Source organism: Sorex araneus, chromosome 3, assembly GCF_027595985.1.
Source record: "Sorex araneus isolate mSorAra2 chromosome 3, mSorAra2.pri, whole genome shotgun sequence".
Taxonomy (NCBI): domain Eukaryota; kingdom Metazoa; phylum Chordata; class Mammalia; order Eulipotyphla; family Soricidae; genus Sorex; species Sorex araneus.
Genome location: NC_073304.1, coordinates 120,302,796 through 120,326,512, shown reverse-complemented (window position 1 = coordinate 120,326,512; position 23,717 = coordinate 120,302,796). Strand labels below are relative to the sequence as shown.

Sequence of the window (23,717 nt, the reverse complement as noted above, 5' to 3'; positions counted from 1 at the left end):
TTACCTTTTCCATGTTCCTTGGTTTATCTCTGAAATACTATTCATCCTTGTTGTTAGGGAATAACATGGATCCCTTTCTTCTTGCATTCCTATGTTGTTTTTATGTGTGTGTATAAGCACAATCTCTGGAAGGAGGCACTATAAACTGTAGTGTGATTTCCTCTGGAAGGGGAAACTGGGTGAGACAAACTTCCTATTTAAAAAAAATACACAGAGCATACATTGCCTATATTTAATACCAAGAAATTAAACCTAAGAATCACACTTTTGCTTAGGGTAGGAAACAGAAATCGGCTCACGCTTAACAACGCAGACTAACAAGGAACCATCAAAACAAAACCCGAAAACCCCAGCTTTCCTCCACCCGTCTTTGGCCAGACTGGCTGACACGTGGCTGCCGGGTCCCCACCCCTCGGCTCCCCGCCCCGGGCAGTCAGCCCCGCCCCCTCCCGCAGACCCCGCCCCTCCCCGCCGGCACCGCCCCTATACGTCACTTCCGGGACGGCCCACTCCCCCGACCTCCCAGTGGCTCCCGCCTTCGGCCGCTTCCGGTCGTCGTCGTCGCCGCTGCCGCTGCTGCTGCTGCTGCTGCTGCTGCTCGTGCTGCTGGCGCTGCGGGAGGCCGGAGGATCGGCGGCGGCGGCGGCGGCGGCGGGAGCGGAGCGGGGCCGGCGAGCGAGAGCCAGCGAGCGAGGAGCGAGCGCAGCACGCCCGGGCCCGCCGCCGCCGCCCGCGTCCCCGCGCGCCGGACAAAGCCCCGCAGCCCGCGCCCGGAGCCATGTCCTCGTCGGCCGGCAGCGGCCACCAGCCCAGCCAGAGCCGCGCCATCCCCACGCGCACCGTGGCCATCAGCGACGCCGCGCAGCTACCTCATGACTATTGCACCACGCCCGGGGGGACGCTTTTCTCCACCACGCCGGGGGGTGAGTCCCGCTGCCTCCCGGCCCTTTTCATTCAAAAAAAAAAAAAGTATTATTGTTCGAAAGGAAGTTGGGGGGGCGGGAGGATGACGCGCCCCTCGGCCGGGACTTGTTTGGCTGCGTTTGGAGCGCGACGGGGAGGCCGGAATGCGGAGTTGGAGAGCCGCGCCCCGCGCGCCGGGCCTGCCCTGACGGGGCCCGGGGCCTGCGGGCCTGGAGCAGGGACCCCACTCCCGGGGAGGGACCTGGCCGGTGCTTGTCCACGTCGACGCGCCGCTGGGAACTGTTTACGAGGAGCCAGACTGGGCTAGAGGTGAAGCGTGTTGTGCAGGGGAAAGGGAGCTCAAAGGTTGTTCCCCGGCCGGCGGGCGCCTCTCCAGAGGGAGGAGACCCGGGCAGTCGTGAGGGAGCGCACAAGGACGCGGCCGCCTGGCCTGCAACTTCCCCGTTTTGCCTTCTTTGGGTGCTCGGGGTTGCCCGGGCCGCCTTAGTTCCTGTGCTCCAGCCAGCTGGGTCCAAGTTGGCCCCGGGTGATCCTTTGAACCAGTTGCACAATTGATAGCAAGGCCCCAGCCCACGGAGGCCTCCTTTCCAACAGACAAGGCGCAGGCATCTAGGAGAGGTTCTGCAGAAATCTAGAGCGTTCTCACATCTAGGAGAGAGGACTTTGGAAGTGACGCAGGCAAGAGTGGTATCTCCCGTTGTGTGCATTGGAAATGGGGGGAGTTTGAACCCCACGCAGCAGCCACTCCTGGGTACCTCCACGACCCCTCGGGTTTTGTTATTGGCATGAGTTGTGGCACACCAGAACCTTGAGCTGGTGGCATTTTAGACATGACGATGGTTAAGGCAGAAGTCCCTTTCCAACAGGACAGAAAGGGATTTGTGACTTCCTGGGCTTCCAGCGTCCAGAGCATAACGGCTCAGTAGCAGCTGCACTCTGCTCCTTACCTGAGGCAGGGCACTCCGTGTCCTTTTACCTGCCTCTGTAGTGACCAGGTTGCCCCTGGTAGGAAGGGTCCCCTGTGGGCCATATTTCAAACAGCCGAGCTACCCTGCTTTTAAAGTCAGGGCAGTCTCCGCGCATTGCTGCTTTAAAGATAGAAGTCTGGGGGCCGGAGCGATAGCACAGCGGGTAGGGCGTTTGCCTGCACGCGGCCGACCCGGGTTCGATCCCCGGCATCCCATATGGTCCCCCAAGCACTGCCAGGAGTAATTCCTGAGTGCAAAGCCAGGAGTAACCCCTGAGCATTGCTGGGTGTGACCCAAAAAGCAAAAAAAAAAAAAAATAGAAGTCTGTCTCGTAGTCTGCACCAGTTCCTAAAATGCTTGGAAAGCTTCTGCCAGAAATAACAATTCATTTGCACTCCTCCCCACATACCCAGTCACCTCTGCTTTCTCAAATATCACTTAACCTGTCTCAGTTTCTACACACGCCGTTTTGTTTCAGACTTGAATATTTGTCATCTTAGCACACCTGTTCTGTGGGGCCAATTGGACGAGCACTTTGTAATCTTGGGTTTTTAAACACTGAGTCTTGCATAATATGTTTATAGGAGACAGCACAGCTGTTGGATTTAATCACTATTTTCATTGATGTTCAATTCCTGTTGGTTTCCCCACGGTGGGAATTTTCCATCCTCTTATGGTTTGTTGCATTCTCTGCTCTCACCATCCAATATCATTTCTCAAACAGAGGTACTGTTGTCTGCTCTCCTCCGGGCACCAGAATGAATGCCATCAGACATTGTAAGGTTTGTGGGTCTGACACAGGTCTTTGCTGAAAAGGTAACCACAGACCAGAGTAGGAAACTCGCTCCTCTGAAAGGTCTTATAAACCATGGGGGGGGGGGCTCTAGGTGGAGAAACTTTTTAGTTCTGGGAACAGAAAGCTGTGGACTCAGGTGCTGGTACATTTCAAACATGGAAATGTTGAAAAAAAAGATTGAAGGCTTTTATGGGAAATCTGTTTACTGGGAAGGAAGGGGAGTCGCTTTTCCTGCCTGAGGCTTCTGGAAACCTTCTGGAGTGTCATACACATGTCAGCCTTCCAGGATCACAGTTGACTGCTGAGTGCCCTAAGTGGGCCTACCAGGCCAGGAAAGTCACACAGCATTGCCAGTTCAGGACTTCTCCACCTCCCCCACTGTTTTTCTTTGGTCTTTTTGAGTCACATCCTGCAATACTCAGGGGTTACTCCTGACTCTGCACTCAGGGTAATTCCTGGTGCTGCTCCGGTGACCATATGGATGCTGGTGATCAAACCCAGGCCAGCTCCGCACAAGGCAAATGCCCTACTTGGTATACTATCGCTCCACCCCGCTACCTTTTTTTGTTTGTTTTGTTTTGGGGCCACACCTGGTGATGTTCAGGGCTTATTCCTGGCCCTGCACTCAGGAATTGCTCCTGTGCTGGGGACCCATATGGGATGCTGGAATGAACCAGGATCAGCTTCCTGCAAGGCAAGTGCCCTCCCTGCTGTGCTATGGCTCCAGCCCCGGATTTAACCTCGAGAGGCCTACTTGGAATCAGATCCAGCTCACCCTTGAAGAGGGTTCTCAAATTTGGCTTCCTCCAGTTTGGGAAGAAGAGAACTTGGAAAGAAAATTGCTGTAATGTCTTAGATGTCTTAGATTTCTTTTTGGGGGTCACACCTGGCGATGCCCAGGGCTTACTCCTGATTCTGCACTCAGAAATTATATTTTTCCTTTGGTGCTTGGGGGACCATATGGAAAGCTGGGATCGAACCCTGGTCAGCTGAGTGCAAGCCAAATGCCCTACCTGCTGTGCAATGGATCCGCCCCGTGCCTTAGATTTCTTGTATTGCTGTGTTTGTAAAGGAGGGAAATCATTGTTGATGTTAATTCAAGGCCCAAATCAAAATCCCCTTATATTTTGTTTTGTTTGCTTTGCCTATGGCGGAGTTGAGATAGTTGGTTTGTCCTTTAAGAAACTTTTTTTTTTTTTTTTTTGCTTTTTGGGTCACACCCAGCGATGCTCAGGGGTTACTCCTGGCTTTGCACTCAGGAATTACTCCTGGCAGTGCTTGGGGGACCATATGGGATGCCGGGGATCGAACCCGGGTTGGCCGCGTGCAAGGCAAACGCCCTACCCGCTGTGCTATCACTCCGGCCCCCTTTAAGAAACTTTCTACCCTCCTTGAAGGGAAAGTTACTATAGGTGCCATCACTTTCATTGACACACTGTGTGTGACTGGCCCAGATCTAATGCTTTCACTTTATAAATGAGAAAAGCTGAGAATTTAAAATTAATTTGTTAATATCCTCCCTTTAGTTAATATCATGAGTAATCTCAAATTTAGCTTCCTGATCCTTGTGCGGTTTTTGCCTCCATTTACTCTTTCCTTTTGTCTTTCCTCTGTTCTGTCCTTTTTTTTTATTTTTGGGTCACACTGTGTGGTGCTCAGAGGTTCCTCCTGGCTCTGCTTGGCAGTGTGTTGTGCTGGGGGTCAGACTGGGCCTCTGCAGCGCATGCTCTCGGCCCCTGAGCTAGCTCTGCAGCCTCTCTTTCTCTTCAAGGAAGCAGTTGTTGGAGAACAGGGATTTGAGTGTCAGGGTCCACAGCTTCAGATCATCCGGTTGGGGAGTAGGGAGGTTTTTCTCTCCAGGATCTTAATCAGAGCCCCCCAAAAGAGAGGCTTAATTTACTAAGAAAGGAGTGTGCAGACATTTGAAGAAATGTTTTTCAAATGTCAGAACATCCCTATCTCTGGAATGCTAGCTTGCTGTGATTCTAGTACCTTAGTTCTGAGTTCTGAGCTGTCTTCCTTCAGGGAGAGTGGTTTTCTGGGGAATGGCCGAAGCATCGAGACCTCTTTCAGCCTCTTCCCTGCATCACATTCCCGTCGGCTGTGTCAAGTATGCTGTTGCCATAACAGGAGCCCCGGAGGGGAGTGGCCGATGGTCTGAAGCCTTGCTCGGCCTGGCTGCCCTTGGTCAGCGGGAGAGTTGCTCTCATGGCTCACTTGGGCAGTTCTTTCAGGCCTTGGCAGAGTCTGGAGAAACGGGAGAGAAAGCAGAAAGAAGGGAAGTAATCTGCTTTGAGCGAGCAGTAGTAAAATAAATGTCTTAGGGAGTCCTGAGTTTTCATCTGGATTCATTTGGGGGGAAATAAATAGGTGATATGGGGGCTGGAGCGATAGCACAGCGGGTAGGGCGTTTGCCTTGCACGCGGCTGACTCGGTTCTAATCCCAGCATCCCATACAGTCCCGTAAGCACCACCAGGGGTAATTCCTGAGTGCAGAGCCAGGAGTAACCCCTGTGCATCGCCAGGTGTGACCCAAAAACAAACAAACAACAACAAAAAAATAGGTGATATGGGGAAAGACAGTTTCTGCCTGTAGAATTTCTAGGTCAGTGACTTTGGATGAATTTTATTCCAGGCTACACTGAGCCAACAAGTGGAGTCATTTGATTCTTAGCTACAGTTTTTAACCAGGGAACTTTATTGTATGTGAGAAGCATATGAAAAGCATAAAGGTGTTCACTTGCTTTGCATGTTATTTTCTTATCTCAGATTAATAGGAGTAAACGTAAGTGTTGTCATTCCTTGAGAGATTCAGCTTTAAGTCTGTCAGCTGCCAGTGTGTGTGTGTGTGTGTGTGTGTGTGTGTGTGTGTGTTAAGGCAGAAACTTTGGGGGGTGGTGAGGGGAAGTCCACACCCAGTGGTGCTCAGGGATCACCCTTGGCAGGGTTTGGGAGATCATATGAAGTGCTGGGGATTGAATCTTGGGTGGGCCGCCTGCAAGACAAGCACCCTACCTGATGTATTACCAATCCAGTTCATAGAACTTTTTCTTGGCGCTTAGGTCTTCAGATTAAAGTGTTGGGTTGGGGGGGTTCTTTAATATTGAAGTTCATGTTGGGAGAGTGGTGAAGAGACCGGACAGGGCTGTAGGCACATCGCCTCACATGTGATGGCTCCAGTTCCGTCCTGGCACCACCTACCTATCTCCCCCAGCGCACATCAGGAGTGATCCCTGCGCATAGCTGTCTGTGGCCTCCAAACCAAAACAAATATTTGAGGAAGCTGAAGAGATCGCACAAGGGTTAAGGCAGGCGCCTAGCATACACTCCCCTGTGCAGCCCTGGGGCCCCTGGACCACAGTGCCTGAGCAGCTCGTCCTGAGTCTCACCTCTCGTTTTGGTTATTGAGCCTCACCTACTGGTGCATGGGGGTGTTCCTGGGGCAGTGCTCAGGGATTGCTCCCAGTAGTGCCTGCGATCAGGCCAAGGTCTCCAGCATGCAAAACATGCAGCCCTGTTTTTTTGAGCTATACCCCAGTGAAAGCCTCATAAAGGCTCTCTGCTCCTGAGTGTACACCCAGCAGCTGACAATCTGGCATGTGGCTAGATTTGAAAGCCCTCCTTCATCTGCTTCACAACCACACTTTGGACCAAAAGCTCCAAAGTCTTAGACATCTAAAATAATAATTGTTTAGTTGGTATATTTAGAACAAAAGTCCTGACAGGGGCCGGAGCGATAGCACAGCGGGTAGGGCGTTTGCCTTGCACGCGACCGACCCGGGTTCGATCCCCGGCATCCCATATGGTCCCCCAAGCACTGCCAGGAGTAATTCCTGAGTGCAAAACCAGGAGTAACCCCTGAGCATCGCTGGGTGTGACCCAAAAAGCAAAAAAAAAGAAAGACCTTGTAACAAGGAAGGGAGGGTAAGTAGGGTAAATTAACTGGCAAGTACACAGATATAATTAATTTTTTACAGAGCCCTTGAGTTTACAGACTTGTCATCTGTGGATTGAGATGGCTTTGGATCTTTCCTAGCAATGTGGGCCCATGCTATTTCTTCTCCTTTCTCCATTGCCCTGGCTGGAACTTTCCTTGTTGCACAGAATGACAAGATAGTGACTTTCTTGGCTTGTTCTCAGCATCAGGATGAAAAAAATATCCATTCTTAGGCCATAGCGGAGATGTTGGTTGCTTTTCATAGATGCCCTTTATCCGTTTGGAAAGGTTCCCTTTTGTACTGGGAGTGGCCCCTGGCTGCCCCTTGGTGTGCTCTGCCCACCCCACTTGGGCAGGGGAGGTGGCCCAAGGGCTGGACCAGGTGCCTAGTATACAGAGGCCCTGGGTTGAGAACTGCCGTGCCCAAAGCAGTACCTGCCAGGTATTGCCAGGGACATCCCTCATCCAGTGGTTTTGTTGTTTCAGTTAAAAAGAGATAATGAAGATTATCCTTAATGGTATGGGCCTTAGGGAAAAGAGCATCTCATCACCCTAAATTATGTTGGTGTTGGAAGTTCTTAAAATTATTCGAGTAGGGGGGCCGGAGCGTTAGCACAGCGGGTAGGGCGTTTGCCTTGCACGCGGCCGACCCAGGTTAGATCTCCGGCATCCCATACGGTCCCCCGAGCACCGCCAGGAGTAATTCCTGAGTGCAGAGCCAGGAGTAACCCCTGAGCATCGCTGGGTGTGACCCAAAAAGCAAAAAAAAAAAAAAAATTCGAGTAGGGAGCCAGGGAGCGCCAGTAGGTTGAGTGAGCACCTGCTCTGCGTGCAGGAGGCCTGGGCTTAATCCCCAGCGCCACGTAGTCCCCAAGCACTTCAGGGATTGAGCGTTGGCACTGGGAGTAGCACCATCCGGCATGGCACAAAACCAAGAAACCAAGCAAATGAACATGAAGGGGCCAGGGCACGAGTACAGCCGGTAGGGTGCTTGCCTTGTGCACGCCCAGCCGAGATTTCGTTCCCTGGCCTCCCATACAGTCCCCTGAGCACCGCCAGGACTGATTCCTGAGTGCAGAGCCAGGAGTAAGCCCTGATGTCCTCTGGCTGTAACCCCGACACATAGCTTCTCTCCCCCTTCCCCCCCAATGAGGGCAGGATGAGTGAGTCTGGGGAGAAAGCAGGTGTTGTGCGTGAACTGGAGCCTCCAACTTGCATTTCCTTGGAATGAGAGCCCGGGATTGCTTGGGAAGGAAATGTATTTCACGGTGAGGGTTTAATTAAGCCCAGACAAAAATGAACCTATTTGATGTACTTTTTTTCAGATCCAGATTTTCTGGTGGCGAAGGTCACATAAATGTAAAATCAGAAGACATGTTTTGCACCCTATTTTGGTCCTAGTCAGGGTTGTCTGTTTACAAGCATGTTGTGTCTGTTTAAACTTTGGAGCTGACACACAAGAACCAGACTTGCTTTAAGTGCCTAGCTTGTTTGTGTTGGTCTCTAATTGTATGGCTTTTCACTGGCACTGTCCTTCCAGCTTCTTTCTTTCTTTGTAAAATGACGGGCTTCTGCCTGGTGCTTCCTATGGTCTGTCTTAATACTGGCTCTTCTGAAGAGGCCATGGTCATTTTCAATTTCTCTTTCAGCCAGCGTGCGTGTGTATATATTTTGGCAATCTCTCTTTCTTTCTTTCTCTTTCTTTCTTTCCTTCTTTCTTTCTTTCTTTCTTTCTTTCTTTCTTTCTTTCTTTCTTTCTTTCTTTCTTTCTTTCTTTCTTTCTTTCTTTCTTTCGTTCTTTTTCTTTCTTTCATTTTCTTTTCTTCTCTCTTCTCTTCCCTTCCCTTCCCTTTCTCTTTCCCTTTCCCTTCCCTTTCTTTTTTTTTTTTTTTTTTTTTTTTTGCTTTTTGGGTCACACCTGGCGATGCACAGGGGTTACTCCTGGCTCTGCACTCAGGAATTTCCCCTGGCCATGCTCAGGGGACCATATGGGATGCTGGGATTTGAACCCGGGTCGGCCGCGTGCAAGGCAAATGCCCTACCCGCTGTGCTATCGCTCCAGCCCCTCCCTTCCCTTTCTTTCGTCACACCAGGCAATGTTCAGGGGTTACTTTACCCCTGGCTCTGCACTCAGGAATTACTCCCAGCGGTGCTCAGTGGGACCATACGGGGTGCTAGGGATCGAATCTGGGTTGGCCATGTGTAAGGCAAACGCCCTCCCCCCTGTGCTATTGCTCCGGCCCCCGCTTTATGGCAGTAGTCTTAAGACTTGGCCAGGAGGTGTCCTTTGCCTTAGATCTTTGCTCCCAGTTAATGAGACTTGGAGTTCATAGAGGACCGTCGGACTGGTTCGCGAGTCCTGGGTACTTCCCATTTATCGTAATAATTTTTTTTTTTTTTTTTTTGCTTTTTGGATCACACCCGGCGATGCACAGGGGTTACTCCTGGCTCTGCACTCAGGAATTACCCCTGGTGGTGCTCAGGGGACCATATGGGATGCTGGGATTTGAACCCGGGTCGGCCGCGTGCAAGGCAAACGCCCTACCCGCTGTGCTATCGCTCCAGCCCCTATCATAATAATTTTATTACACTATGTTACAAGATCCTAGGGCTCCGGTTGTGCCTTTTTGTTGATGTATAAGTTATTCTGCTCTGGGCTTTATTAGCCTTTCAGGATTTGATGGCTGTTGGCTGTACTTCACCGGATTTGTGAGTCGGCCACATCCTCCTCCCCAGAGGAGATAGGGCTCAGAAGGCTTTTGGTTTCCTCTGTGTAGTGTGACGTTGAACTTCAAGGAGTCTGCCTGTTTGGCCACAGCCTCCATAAAGAGTGAGCAGATGGATTTCAAAGTGAAGTACAGGGCCAGAGAGATGGCAGCCTAACGGACCAAGCATGCTTTATATGTGGGAGTTCCACGTTTGATCACTGCACCCCAGAATAGCCCCAGAAACTGCAAGTGTGACCCCAAATCAAACAAAAATGGAATAAAAGTGGAGCTTATTCAGGAATTTTCTTTAATCCATTCTTACAGACCTTGTTATCCCCTTCTCAGGTTGAAGTTTAAAAAAACAAAAACCACTCTTCAGTTCTTTCTATAATTTTCTCATTCTTACTTTTGAGGGGGATGGAAGAGGGGGCAGGGGCAGACTTGCTTTCTAAGCAGATGAGACCAGAAATGGCCAAATTTATTTGGTCTTCTGTCCCTTTGTCTAGGGGGAAAAACTCAGCACTCCCCCTAAGACACCCCCCCAAATCTACCTTCTTCAAGCAGACATGCAGAAAGTGCTGTCTTGTTGCACCCTGCATGGTCCCTGCAGTGTCCCCGGCTTTGGGACATGCTGTCTGAGTCTGTTTATCTGTTGTGTGTCTGACCTGCGGGAGGGCCGGTGCCTGAGGCACAGAGGGAGAGCTGTCAGAGTCCTGATGAATCACAAAGGGTAAACACACACTTTCTCCACTTTGGGGGTGGTACTCAGGGCTTACTTGTGACTCTCTGCACAGGGATCACCCCTGGCAGTGCTTTGGGGCTCCATGGGCCGTATGGGAAGTCAGGGTTAGTCAGGGTTAGTCAGCTGTGTGCAAGGTCGAGCTCTCCGGCCCTGATGTTTTTCCACTATTTAATTCAGTTTCTACAGTTAAAAATTCCTTTCTTCTTTCCTGTCATTTGAAACATACCTAGTATTTGGACAAAAGTTACCAGCTCCCCCTCGCCCCACCATTCCCCATCAGGTGAACTCTCATACTCCAGTTTTTCTAGTCATTAATACCAGCATGTAGAAAATGGCTGGGTCAAGGTAACAGATCAGTCCCACTGTCTGATCACTAAGGGAGGGAAAGGTTTATAAATAACCCAATATTAACCTCAATCTAAAGGTTTCAATTTCAAAACAAAACAGAAAGAGTACAGAATTATAAAATGCTAAGAAAAAGTTAGTTGTGTTTTCTGTATATAAGGTGGGTGGGGTTTTGTTTTTTTACTTTTTGTTCACACTATTGCTGTAAATATATGTGTGTGTGTCATAATTTCTTGATTTCTTTTTACTTTTGAATTACACCAGACAGTGCTCAGGCCTTACTCCTGGCTCTGCTGTCGCGGATCAGCAGTGTGTAAAGCAAGTGGCCTGCCCATTGTGCTACTGCTCCCGCCCTCTTGGTTTCTTACATTAATATTGTTGACTTCCTGCTGTGAAAGATGAGGAATGTAGGACAGTTTACTTTCCCTCTGGCTTCTCTTCATTTACCAGTCCTCTGTGTATTGTGTTACCTTATTTGGTTCTTCTGGCAGTTAACTCAAACAATATAATTCAGCATTTGAGCACATACTTTGCATACTGCAGGCCTGGGTTCAATCCCCAGAACTCCGTGTCCCTTAAACACCACCAAAAGCAACTCCCAAGCACAGAGTACCCCCGAACATCCCAAAAATGGGGCCCCCAAAACAATGAGTTAATTGGACCAGAGTACAAAGGTCAAGGCACTTGCCTTGCTCACAGCCAACTTGAGTTTTATCCTTCCTCAGCACCACCAGGCCCGACTCCCAGTACAAAACCAGAAATAAGCCCTGAGCACTGCTGGGTGTGGCACAAAACCAAAAACATAAAGGAAAAAGTATGGTCTACCTGTGGACTCTACTTCATTAATTTTGTAATATCAGGCTTTGTAATTATACAAGTTCTTGACAGTGATTCTTTGTTTTGGGATTTTTGGGGAGATGGGGGGTGGGTGCGGTGCTGAGGGCGTCTCAACCACAGAGGTGCTTGGGAATGATCCTTGGGTGTGCTCAGGGAACCCTCTGGTGTTGGGGGGTAGAACCAGTGTCAGCCACATGCAAGGCAGGTGCCTCAGCTCCCTACTGTCTTGCTTTGGTTTGGTTGTATTTTGATTGTAAACATTGAGAACTATATGATATTCTGACCTTTATAGCATTCTGTTGTAAAGACAAGGGTTATTTCTTCTGTCTATATTTATTTCTGTTTTTGCACTTGGGGATGGAACCTATAGATGGCCACGGGCAAGGCACAGCAAAACACCTTGCCCACTCTGACTCCCAGTGTTCTCAGAGTGAAGGAAGTAGACTCACCGGAAGGAAGGAAAGTGTTTCCATGTGAATGTCAGATGGATTTTTCTGTTTTGGAGCCACTTCCTATGGGGCCAAGTGGGGACTCGGCTCCTGGCTCTGCCGCGGGGTTGCTTCTGCTGGTGCCGGGATCTGGAGGGATCTGGGTACGCTGCCGTAAGCTGCGCTCGAGGCAAGCACCTTAACCCCCGTCCATCTCTCTGGCCCTCCTTTTGTATTTCATGGAACCTTGTTGTTAGGCCTGATAGGTCAGTCTCCAGAATCCTCTTCCCTTCCCCAGGTCAGGAGTTGGGGTACAAGGGCCTGAAGTCCACTCCCGTCACGTGGTTGGTTCTCCAAGCAGCCAGCCCCCTTTCTCTGGTGCTTCCGAAAGTCATCACATCACAGAAGGCAGCTTTTTTGTTTTTTTATTTGAATCCCCCGCCCTTCCCTCTTGGTGCTGTTGTGTGTGTGGTGACTGTGGCTTACATCACAGGCCTGGCTATATTGTAGCCAGAAATCACTTTGGTGCAGGGAATTCGCAGAGCCGAGCTTGGGGGTTCTGAACCCGTGACCATAAGTCACAGTGTCATGCTGTATGTGACGGTCTATAGCAGGGCCAAACAGCTCATCACTCTTCTAGGATTTTGGTGAAAGGAGATGTTGGGTTCTTTCATGAGCAAAACCGTGACCGGGGAGCTTTTTAAAAATACATTGCTGGGGCTGGAGCGATAGCACAGCGGGTAGGGCGTTTGTTTGCCTTGCACGAGGCCCACCCGGGTTTGAATCCCGGCATCCCATATGGTCCCCTGAGCACTGCCAGGAGTAATTCCTGAGTGCATGAGCCAGGAGTAACCCCTGTACGTCGCCGGGTGTGACCCCAAAAAAACAAAACCAAAAAAATGCATTTTCAGGTTCTTGCTTGTCCTTCAGGTTCTGTTTGTTAGAATATTTCTAAACAACTATCTTTGGTGATTCTGACAAAGATATCCACAACTTTCCAAAAAAGATGTTTTGGGCCCAGAGAGGTAGTAGAGCAGGTACGGCACATAATTGCCTTGCGCATGGGCGATTCAGCTTCCATCCCTGGAGCTCACCAGGTTGGGCCCAAAACAAAAAAGATACCGAAGGGGGGTTTTTTGGGTGGACGTCACATCCTACAATGCTCAGGGGCTGGTCCTGGCTCTGTGCTCAGGAGTGACCCCTGGGGAGTCTGGGAGATTCTGTGTTGTGCTGAGGGTCAAACCAGGGTAGGTCACCTGCACCTTATTAACCCCCTGTACTATTTCTTCAGCCCCTGAAGAACAAAATAGAAGTGGGTTCCAAGGGTGGCACAGTTTCCTGGCAGTCAGAGTTTCCTGCTCTGAGCATTGGAGAGGCAGATACTTTGTTTCCCTTTCTCAAACTAAATGTGCTCCCATCTGTAGTCTCCTGTCCACAGAAAGAAAGAATGTAAAACAAAAACTTGCTATCTTTCAGAGTTGACTTGAAAGCCTTAAAGGGTTTGCTTGGAGCGCTTTTGTATGCTAATAGATGCCTGTGAGGGTTCTTCCGGTCTGAGACATCAACAGGTAACAGTCACCTCCGAATTAAATGAATTAAATGAATTAAATCGAAAGAAAACCATATGTAGTTCATTTCCCAGTGATTTAACTTAGAGTAGGTATTATTCACTTATATTATCTTTTTGTCCTCGTTGTCCCCCACCCCTTTTTGGAACACTCAAGCCTGCACCTTTCAGAGTAGTGCTTTTGTTTTGACCCGCAGTGCCGGGACCCCTGGCATGCATGGCCTCTGGCGGCCGCTGAGCGGCTCCAGCCCCTGCAGTGAACCCTTCTGTGCCAGTAGCCTCTCACGTGGCAAATTATCAGTGCAGTCTCTGGGAATTAGCCAGCATACTTTATTTGAGGAAATCTGCCTGACCCTCTACTTTCCTGCTTCCTTTTGTGACAAAGTTGGGGGGCGCTGCCACTCCCTCTCCCCCAGTTCTGCAGAATGTCTGAGTGCCTGGAAGCTGCAGCGCACCGGTGTCCGCTGCTTGAAGGCAGCCTCAGGCGTCACCACTACTGCCGAGTGTGTGTGGGGGGGGGGGCACGCCATGAGTGCTCAGGGATCACTCCTGGTAGGAGAGCTGGGGTAGAACCTGCGTCGGCCACGCGTAGGGCAAGCGCCCTGCCCACTATTACTGTATCTTTGACCCCTTTTACTGAGGTTTAAGTTGTTGTCTTGGTTTTTTTTTTTTTAATAGCCATTTGGAAAGATAACTGAAGGACTATCAGCCGGCTTCTCTCGACTGTTCCTGGGGTGGATTCTTTTTGGTTTGCTTTCGAACCATGACAGTGCTGGAGAGTGAGCCTGGGCCTCCTGCATGCAGAGCCACCTATGCTCCGTCTGCCCATCTGTCAGCCGTTCATGAAGGATCTGGGTGGTGTTAGGTAGGACCTAGACCAGGGTGGGGGCAGGGCCACAGTCCTGGCTTAAACTCAGTCTGGGGCTGCAGAGGTAGGACAGGGATTGAGGTCTGTCTGCATGCAGCTGACCCCTGTTCAGAGCCTGCAAGTCTGCCTGAGCACCACTGAGAATGACACGAAAACCCAAAAAAGAAGATAAACTCGATCTCTAGGGAGAAACATACAGACAGTGGAGCCCTGTAATTTTGAGTCAAGTGAAGAGGGATGGTAGAAAGGTTTGTGGGTTTTTTTTTTTTTTTTTTGGTAGTGTGGGGGGAGCCTGAGGTTCTTTTTGTTTGTTTGTTTGTTTTTTGAGTATGGTTTAAGGGAAAGTGGTGTTGTAACTGAAACTTAATGCATGAACAAGTTTGGCCAGTAGAAGAGGAAGAGGTGTTTCAGGTGCCCGAGACACCCAACCCCAGCAGGGAAGTTGGAGCGTCAGTGTTTTCATTGCACTGTAATTCATCGTGGCTTAGGAACAAATGTCACTGGTTGATTTGTGTTGCCTTCTGTGGTGGAAGTGTTGAGCCCAGGGCCTCACACATACAAGACATCAGCTCTGCCTCTGAGCCACATCTCTGGCCCTCAGATGGGACTCAGTGAAATCATGGGTAGGACTGGCTGTGGAAAGCTCCTTAAATTGTTTCAAACATTTTTCCTACTTTCTCTTCCAGGCACACGGATCATTTATGATCGAAAGTTTCTTTTGGATCGTCGCAATTCTCCGATGGCTCAGACTCCGCCCTGCCACCTGCCCAATATCCCGGGAGTCACTAGCCCTGGCACCTTAATCGAGGACTCCAAAGTAGAAGTAAACAATTTGAACAACTTGAACAATCATGACAGGAAGCACGCAGTTGGTAAGAGAGTGTTGGTGTTGGTCATCAGGAGGTGGGGGTTAAGAGGGAATTTAAAAAGTTAGTAGAGGGGCTGGAGCAATAGCATAGCGGGTAGGGCGTTTGCCTTGCACTCGGCCAACCCAGGTTCGAATCCCAGCATCCCATATGGTCCCCTGAGCACCGCCAGGAGTAATTCCTGAGTGCAAAGCCAGGAGTAACCCCTGTGCATCGCCAGGTGTGATCCAAAAAAAGCAAAAATAAATAAATAAATAAATAAATAAATAAATAAAAATAAAAGGTTAGTTGAGGGGCTGGAGCTATAGCACAGAGGGTAGGGTGTTTGCCTTGCACGCGGCCGACCCGGGTTCGATTCCCAGCATCCCATATGGTCTCCTGAGCACCGCCAGGAGTGATTCCTGAGTGCAGAGCCAGGAGTAACCCCTGTGCATCGCCAGGTGTGACCCAAAAAGGAAAAAAAAAAGTAGATTGTGGGTTGAAAACGCTGATATTTCTGTTATAAGTGGTGTTTCAGTGCTTGTAGGCTTCCCTCCCTCCACAACTCCTTCACTAAGGTGTACTGGAATGTTCTAGAAACACCTGAGGTCTAGATCGTAAACAAATCTAGTAGATGTGGGGGAAAATACAGAATCAGGGAATGGGGGCTGGAACAACAGTACAGCAGATAGGGCGCTTGCCTTGCACACGGCTAACCCAAGTTTAGTCACTGCATCCCATGTGGTCTCTGGATCCGTGCCAGAAGTGATCCCTGAGCCTAGAGCCAGGAATAAGCTGTGAGCACTGCTGGGTGTGGCCCTCCCCAAAAAAGAAGAAGAATGTCATTTTTATGGGTTTTCTCCTTGTTTTCTGGTATGGCCTACAATTGTTCACTGAGCACTGCCCTGTACACACACACTTTTCATGAAGAGTCCTCCGTCTCAGAAGCAGACGGGGAGATGGAAGTGGCCTGGCTCTGTGCTTGGCTCTGCGCTCTGCCCTTGCCCAGGTACAAAGCAAGCGCCTTATCTTTTCTACTATCTCCTGCCCCTCCAAGGGAGTTTTCACTTTATTTATTTGTTTGTTTATTTATGGTCACAATCTGTGATGCTCAGGGGTTACTCCAGGCTCATGCACTCAGGAATTATTCCTGGCAGTGCCTGGGGACCACATGGGATGCTGGGATTAGAACCCAGGTTGGCCTGGTGCAAGGCAAACACCCTAACTGATGTGCTATCCCTCCAGTCCCACACTTATTTATATTTTGGGTATTCTCAGGACTTATTTGTGGCTCTGCATTCAGACCTAACTCCTGGCAGGGCTCCAAGGGCCACCTGGGATGCTGGGGATTGCACCCGGGCAGGCACCCTCCCCGCTGTCGGGACGCTCTGGCCTAGGGGTTTCTAATGGACAGCATGTCGGTCAGAGCCAGGCCTGAGCCCAGCGTCTCCAGGGTGTGCTGACCTGACGGGCAGCAGGCGAGCTTGTCACTAGGGAAGCAGGGACACTGGGGAGGCTGCCACGGTCTCCGTTTCCCCAAATGCTCTTGCCATGGCAACTTGACTGCTGTGCCCACCTGGGCAATTAAGACCAGCTTAATGAAAGGTCTAGAACGTACGTAATAAAAAGACCTTCATGATAAAGAGGACTGCTCACGCAGAGCAGAAAGCAGCAGTTGGCGTTCTCTTTTGATGCTCTGCCTGCAGAGGCGGTTAGAGCTGTTGGGGCTTGAGCCTCTACGCTGACCCTCTCCGTTGCTTCACTCTAGGGGATGACGCTCAGTTCGAGATGGACATCTGACTGGCCTGCTCGTCTCGGCGGGAGAGCAGCAGCAGCACCTGTGTGAGCCTGCCCTGGCCTCCAGCTCGCGGGGAGAGCAGTGCCAGCCGTCCTCCCCGCGGCCGCCCCCTCCTCCTCCAGTGCCAAACCATGCGAGGATGAGCTTCAGCCGACCCTTCCCGCCCCTCGCCCCTGCTTCCCTTCCCAGTCAGCGCGGGTGGAAGGCCCTCAGCTCCGTAGAGCCGAGCAGCCCGCAGTGGGAGACAGTTCAGTTCTGCCCATTCCTTTCCGAGAAGTATGATGTTTCTCCTTGTTCTTTGATGAGAAGCATTGTATCATGACAAGCCAATTTTTCTTTTCTTTTCTTTTCTTTTTTTTTTAATCCCAAATGAATTCAGACGCACACCGCCTGCTGCCTGGACCACCTGGAGGGGCAGGACAGAGGTCTGGTGGGCTTGGTGTTTGTGTTCTTTCCTCACTGTCCTCTGCCTCCCAGCCGCCTCTGGGTTTGCACGAGTCTCCGGGTACACCAGAGGTGCTGGAGACAGGAAGAGAAATGCTTTCCCCCCGGAGACAGAGCACGGCCCGGGCTCCCTGTGACAGTCCTGAGGTGGACTTGGGACCAGTGTCTTTGCCTTTGGCTCTTGGGCTCATCTTCCCGGTCCTTAGTGAGCACATCGGTACCAGAGCCCACTCGGTACCCGGCAGAGCGCCGGCCTCTGCCCCGTTCCCAGCTGCTTTCAGCCCTCGGCTGCCCGGGCGGGCTCACCTCTGCCCAGAGCCTGCTCATTCCCGGCGTGGAAGGGCCTTGGGAGGAGGCCTGACCCTACAGGATCCCATCAGAGTTTGCCTGAGGGGAACCTTGGGGGGAGCTGTGAGCTGCCGGCATGCCCGGTCTCCGAGGTCATTTTTCTGTCCAGTGAGCGCTGGATGTTGGTTATCCAGATTGCCGTCTGTATGAATTTAAAGCTGACTTTAAGAATTTTTAGAACTGAACTTTTTTTTTTTCTTGTTTTTTTCCCCCCTGTGTGGACTTGCTTTGTTTGGCTGCTGAGTTGGAGAAGCACGGGCTTTTAAAAAAAAAAGAGCAAAGTTCTCCCATTTTTCCTGCCTTTTCTGTCCTCTGTCCTCCCTGCCCTCCCTGCTCTCCCTGCCCTCCCTCCCCTCCCTCCCTTCCCTCCCTTCCCTCCCTCCCCCTCCTGGCCTTCCTTGTTTTCTGCCAGGCCATTTTTCATATATACATCGAAGATACCTCAGGTGTGGTATCTGATAATATCTGCCACTCCTCCAAGCTGAGGAACGGCCTTTTATTTTTAAGATGACTACAGACCTATTTTTCGATATGCTTTCCGCACAACTTTGAGCGGCAACTTTTTACTCCCACGTCTTCCTGTGTCAGGGAGGCAGGCCACGTCCGCAGGCGAGTCTGCTGTTCTGTGTCCCCCCCGTGTGCCCCCAGCCCCTCACGAGCACTGTCTCCCTCCTGGTCTCGGGTGTGTGCATGTTTGGACTTTGTCCTGGGTGGTTTATAAAACTGGACCATTCTGCCTTGCTGTGGGTCATTGATGAAAGCCTCGTTCTTTCCCCACCCCGCCCCCTGCCCCTCCTGTGACGGTTGGCTGTCGCTCGACCCCCTCACAGACTTAAAGAGGAGAAGCTGCCACCCCCCACCCCAAGGATGGCGGGATGCTGCTGGCTAGATTCGGTGCCCTAGCCCCTTCTGGGAGATCAGATTTCTCGGGTGAAAGTGACAGCCAGTTGGCCCAGTAGAAAGCGTTTGGTGTTATCTTTGGAACTAGGAGAAGATCCTCTTTGTGGCTACATTTTAGACCAAGGATATCCAAGGAACGTCGTCCTGTTTCCTGCTACAGAATGTGAATGGTTGGGAGCGAGAGACCTTCCGTGGTGTCCCAGGAATGCACTGGGTCACCAGTGGTGGTGGGAAACCTTCCGTCTCAAGAGTTGATGATCAGAAAGTATTTTTGTTCAGTTGCTTCAGCATATCCCTGTTCTGGTTTTCGTGAAACTCCACATTCTGCTTTCCAGGCCCTTGTGCTGTACCTCGCATCAGAACCTTGCTCGGGACATTTGTGTCAGGGCGCACGAGTCTTTGGGGCTGAAGCTTGTGTTTCCTCCTTTATATCCCGTCCTTGATCCCCTGTGCCCCTGACCCCCGCCCTGACAGCACACTACCCCAGACCCTCTTGGTCTCTGTCACCAAACGGGAGAATTGGGATGGCCCCACCAGACGCCAGGGAAGGGGCTGGGAACATGCTGTCTGAGATAGGAGCACAGCGAGGTTGTCCTTTTTGGAGTCCATCTGGGGGTTCCCTCAAGTCAGGTCATATTTCTTGTTTTTCCTGGGCCACGTCGACTGTCATGCAGCGTTACCCACCCTCTCCCCTCACTGTAAGGCTGGCGCAGTTCTGCAGAGGATGGCACAGGTGGATCGTTTTCAGGGCAGGTCAGAGTTCGCCGAATGCCTTCTGGTTGTTTGAGAGAAAACCTCCAGATAAAACCGAAGTGCATGGATGAGCCATCTTGGCTGTCTCTTGGGCGGGGAACAACTTTACCATTCCATTGTAGAATGAGCCCATTCTTGGACTTTCTTGCGTTCATCTGTGCTTTCCTTGCAGTGAGGAGATGATGTTTCTATTCCTCGGGCACAGTTCAGCTTCACGAGGGTCCCTTCTCCCTGCAGAGCCCAGTGGTCCCAGCAGGGACGCGCTGGCCATGGACCTGCCTTCTCTGCTCACTACTTCCTCAAGGTCAGTTTCAGTCACATCTCTGCAGGAGCACAGGGTTAAAAAGGCAACTTCTAGTCCTGGGCTTCCATGCTGAGGGTTTGTCCTACCTGTAGCCGTGAGGCTGATGGCTCTCGAGCTCCCACAGACGCCAGTGTTGCCTGTCGGCTCCTGCCGAGTGCCACTTGGAACCAGCTCGGCTCTGTGGGGCGAGACCCTCCTGAGGCAGGGGGTCTGCTGTAGTGGGGGCTGGAGAATCCACTTCTAAGCTCTACATGGCTCTTGCTAAGAAGCCTCAGTTTCTCCCCGTGTGGGTTTCTCTCTGGGGCTGGTTGTCACCTTGGCAACTGGCCTCCTCCTGCAGGAGAGACGGAGTGATGAGACGATGAGGAGGGCACTTTGGCTCTGCCCAGGCCAGCGTGCCCCGCTGGCACCCAGCCCTTGGAGCAGCATTAGAACTGGGGGCGCTGACCTAAGCCTTCCTGCCCTAGCAGGGGAGGGCCCCGCGCTGCGAGGGGCTGGTTTGAAGGAGAGGATACCGTGCAGAGAACACTTGTGTCACTACTGAGAATAATCCAGAGACCTCGCCAGATTGGGGGGAGCACACGGACACCGTCTCCTCCTGAAGCTGCTCATGTGTTTTGGTGTTGCTGGATGGCAACTTCCAGAAATATCTCTGTCCTCCTGATTGCCCGTAGCTCAGGGATGTGTCTCACTGTCTCATTAACCTGCTGCCAGCTCAGCCCTCAATTAGTAAAGGGAACTGGAGCTTGGATCCCAGAAGCTGAGCTCCAAAAGCTCCCCTAGTTGGAGTCAGGGTTGTCCAGCAAGGGGAGTGAAGGTGACTTAGACATGTGGTTCCTGAACTGTGACCGAGTAACCATTCAGGGGTGGAGCCACGCACCTGTCCCTCCTACTCAAACTTGGGTCAGGCCATCACTTAAGCCACTTTGTAGTAAAGTACCAAATGTCCATGGATTAGGAATAATGTTTTGGGGGAGGGGCGGAGAGTGCAGTGGGGAAGCCTTTGCCTCTAGTGTAGCCGGCCCGGCACATGCAGTCCCCTGCACCCCCCAGGAGTGGCTGCCCCTGAGCAGAGCCAAGAAGAGAGATGGAAGGAGGCAGCAGGGATCGCCTGAGGGCACCGGCAGATGAAGCAGAAGCGAGGGACTCGCTTCCAGCGCCCTCAGGGTTACTCCTGTTTGCCTTCAGCTCTTGAGAGGACAGTGGTGCGTGGGCATTAGCCTGCTGCCCTTTGGGTTGCGAGCCCTGGGGGATTCTCACTTATCTCCCCTTGTTGAGCAATCTCCACCTTGGATGCAGCTCCCTGGAGACGTGGGTTTCACCCCTCTGAGCTCACAGGTTGGTAAGTGTGTAGCGAGTGTCTGCTTGGAACCAAGGCCACTAGTGGAAGAAGCTGGTGTTGGCAGCAGTGCCGCCATGGAGAGGGGGCTCCCCAGCTTCCCTTCAGCTGGCCCAGCCTCTCTGAGGGGTCTAGGTGATGTTTAACCTGCCGTTTAACCTGCAGGACCCAGTCTGACTCCTGCCATCTACCAAGTGGGGAGGTAGTGCTGGTTTTAGAGAAACATTGTTTCTGGAGCAGAGAAAGGGCTTCAGGGCTGAGCCATGCTTTGTATTCAGGTGCCCACTGGGGCCAGGTGTGGCCCCCAAATCAAAAATAAGAGCCATCTTTGGAAGGATAGTGTTCTTTCCAAAGGAGACGGCCCCACCTCACGCTGCTTTGCATCTCCTGGGAGCCGGGCTGGGACCTCCAGCTCTTAGTACTTATTCCAGAGGGGCCTTACCTATTCCACGGTTTTTCAGTTCCATCCCTGACGCGCCTCGATGCAGACTGAGGCTGGGTGGTGCTGGGCCATGCTCACCCTCGGGCGCCCGCCCTCTGGAGGGAGTCGGCATCTTTCTCTGGGCAGGCCCTGGTTGTTGGTTTAGGATAAGTCTGATGGGGACTCTGGGTGTCAGTGTGCACTGTGCCTGCAGTCCTGGCTGACGATCGTGGGTGCCTCTGGGAAATGCCCCCAGCTGAAGCCCCATTCCCAGTGCGGAGATGCCACGATGCTTGATAATCATTTGGCCACATGGACCTTTTCCAGGGAGCTCTTGCCAGTGCTTGAAACCAAAATCCCCCGAAACCTCAAACATGGAGGAGCCCATGAATCTAGCTCAGAGTACTCGTACTTGCCCCAGTGTCTGCCCTCTTCCTCTCCATGTCCGTCTGTTTTAGAAATAGTGAAAAAGGAAAAAACAGCCCTGATCAAGGGTGATTTTTACTTGAAGCCCAGTGGGGTAGGGCAGGGGATGGACACCAGAGAGAGGGCGAGTGTGTGCCGCTGGGCAGAGCTGGTGTCTATCCACATCGCTGGGTAGCCGTAGCCCGTGCCTTCCCTCCGTCTGACGGCGGAGCCCACTGCTGCCCCCGGCAGACCGGAAACAAGTGTCTTGGACAACGCCGAGGACACCCTCCATGTCCATCTTAAGCATCTTTCAAATAAATATTTTGTGTATTTCAAATTGCCCTTCCTTTGTCTTAATGCTACCCGCTGCCAGTTCCACTTGTCCAGATGGGAAAGTGGGACTCCAAGACTCTCCCTGGGCCTCCCCTTGCGCTCCCCTGATGGGGGCTGGCCCCCTGGCCCGGTGGAGAGCAGGGACCAGGCATCCTGAGGCAGTCCCCTGTATTCCTTGATGTGTGTTTCCGCCGAGTGGTGTTTTGTAACTGTCCTCACAGACCAGCAAGTGTTTTTTTGCATATTAGGAAAAAGAACGACAAATCTCACCAATGGTTGCTGTTAACAGTAAATAACTCAATAAAGACCGTGAGTTATAAAACTGGATGTCTGAGTTTCTGGGAGAGGTTCAGGTGGAATCCCGTCGGAAAACACTCCCAATTTGGGATCTTGTGGGGCAGTGAGCAGACACCATTGGCCTCTTCATCTGGGTTCTCAGTCCTTGGCGGAGCGCAGGCTGGGTGCAGCCGCGTGCACGGGGAGAGGGGGTGGCTTGCTGGGCCCAGGCGTGCTCAGGGGAGCACACGAGGCTCAGGGCTGGGAAGACCATAGGGCACCTGACTCCCTCCGCCCCTCCACAACCCCAACGAGCAAGTCAGGTCTTAAGCCTTCAGTTAGCCTCCTGGTAGCATGCATGCCTCTGGGAGGCCCTGGGTTTGCTCCCCACCCTTGTATGACGCTGGGTTCCCCACTGTCACTGTCATCCTGTTGCTCATCGATTTGCTCGAGTGGGCACCAGTGACGTCTACATTGTGAGACAGGTTACTGTTTGTGTCATATCAAATATGCTACGGGTAGCTTGCCAGGCTCAGCCGTGCGGGTGAGGTACTCTCAGCTTGCCCGGCTCTCCGAGAGGGATGGAGGAATTGAACCCGGGTTTTCCGAGTATAAGGCAAAGGTTCTACCTTATGCTATCGCATAAACCTATATGTGCCTATATACACATGTATGTAATCCTCTGAAAAATCTTTCATTCTTGTCAAACATGAATGACAAAAAAGGACGTATGGTCATAGGAGGTTTCAGGGACTCATGCCTCTGGTGCCTGAGTTTATTACAACACCTGTTACAGTGTATTCCTATACTTATTTTTGAAAAAAAGAATAAGAAAGAAGCAAAAGGGGAGTACAGGGGCTGGAGCTATATAACACAGCGGGTAGGGCGTTTGCCTTGCACGAGACTGACATGGGTTCGATTCCCAGCATCCCATATGGTCCCCTGAACACTGCCAGGGGTGATTCCTGAGTGCAGAGCCAGGAGTAACCCCTGTGCATTGCCAGGTGTGACCCAAAAAACAAAAAAAAAAAAGGGGGGGCGGGGGGAGTACAAAGAGAAGCACAAGACAATAAAATCACACAAGGCTTAATTTACTTATTTAGAAAGTACTCAAGGATTATCAAATGTCAATGGGACATCTTTATGACAATTGATATTCATTACATTGATAAATACAAAAGCAGAAATCACTCAAATTTTCAGCAGATAGGGGCTGGAGCAATAGTACAGCAGGTAGGGCGTTTGCCTTGCACTCAGCCGACCTGGGTTCGATTCCCAGCATCCCATATGGTCCCCCAAGCACTGCCAGGAGTGATTCCTGAGTGCACAATCCAGGTGTGACCTCTGTGCATGGCCAGGTGTGACCCAACCCCACCCCCAACAAAAAAAAAAACAATTTTTCAGCAGATAGAATGAGAAGTGTCATGC

The 23,717-nt window shown here is 51.4% G+C and overlaps 1 protein-coding gene across 1 annotated transcript; it reads left to right on the top strand.

The window, feature by feature from the left end:
- Positions 1-538: 538 nt before the first annotated feature.
- Positions 539-22,017, top strand: EIF4EBP2 (eukaryotic translation initiation factor 4E binding protein 2). The gene is made up of 3 exons (XM_004615488.2): positions 539-923; positions 14,807-14,992; positions 16,734-22,017. The coding sequence occupies exons 1-3, from the start codon at positions 779-781 to the stop codon at positions 16,763-16,765; spliced, it is 363 nt and encodes a 120-aa protein (XP_004615545.1). The 5' UTR covers positions 539-778; the 3' UTR covers positions 16,766-22,017.
- Positions 22,018-23,717: the final 1,700 nt, after the last annotated feature.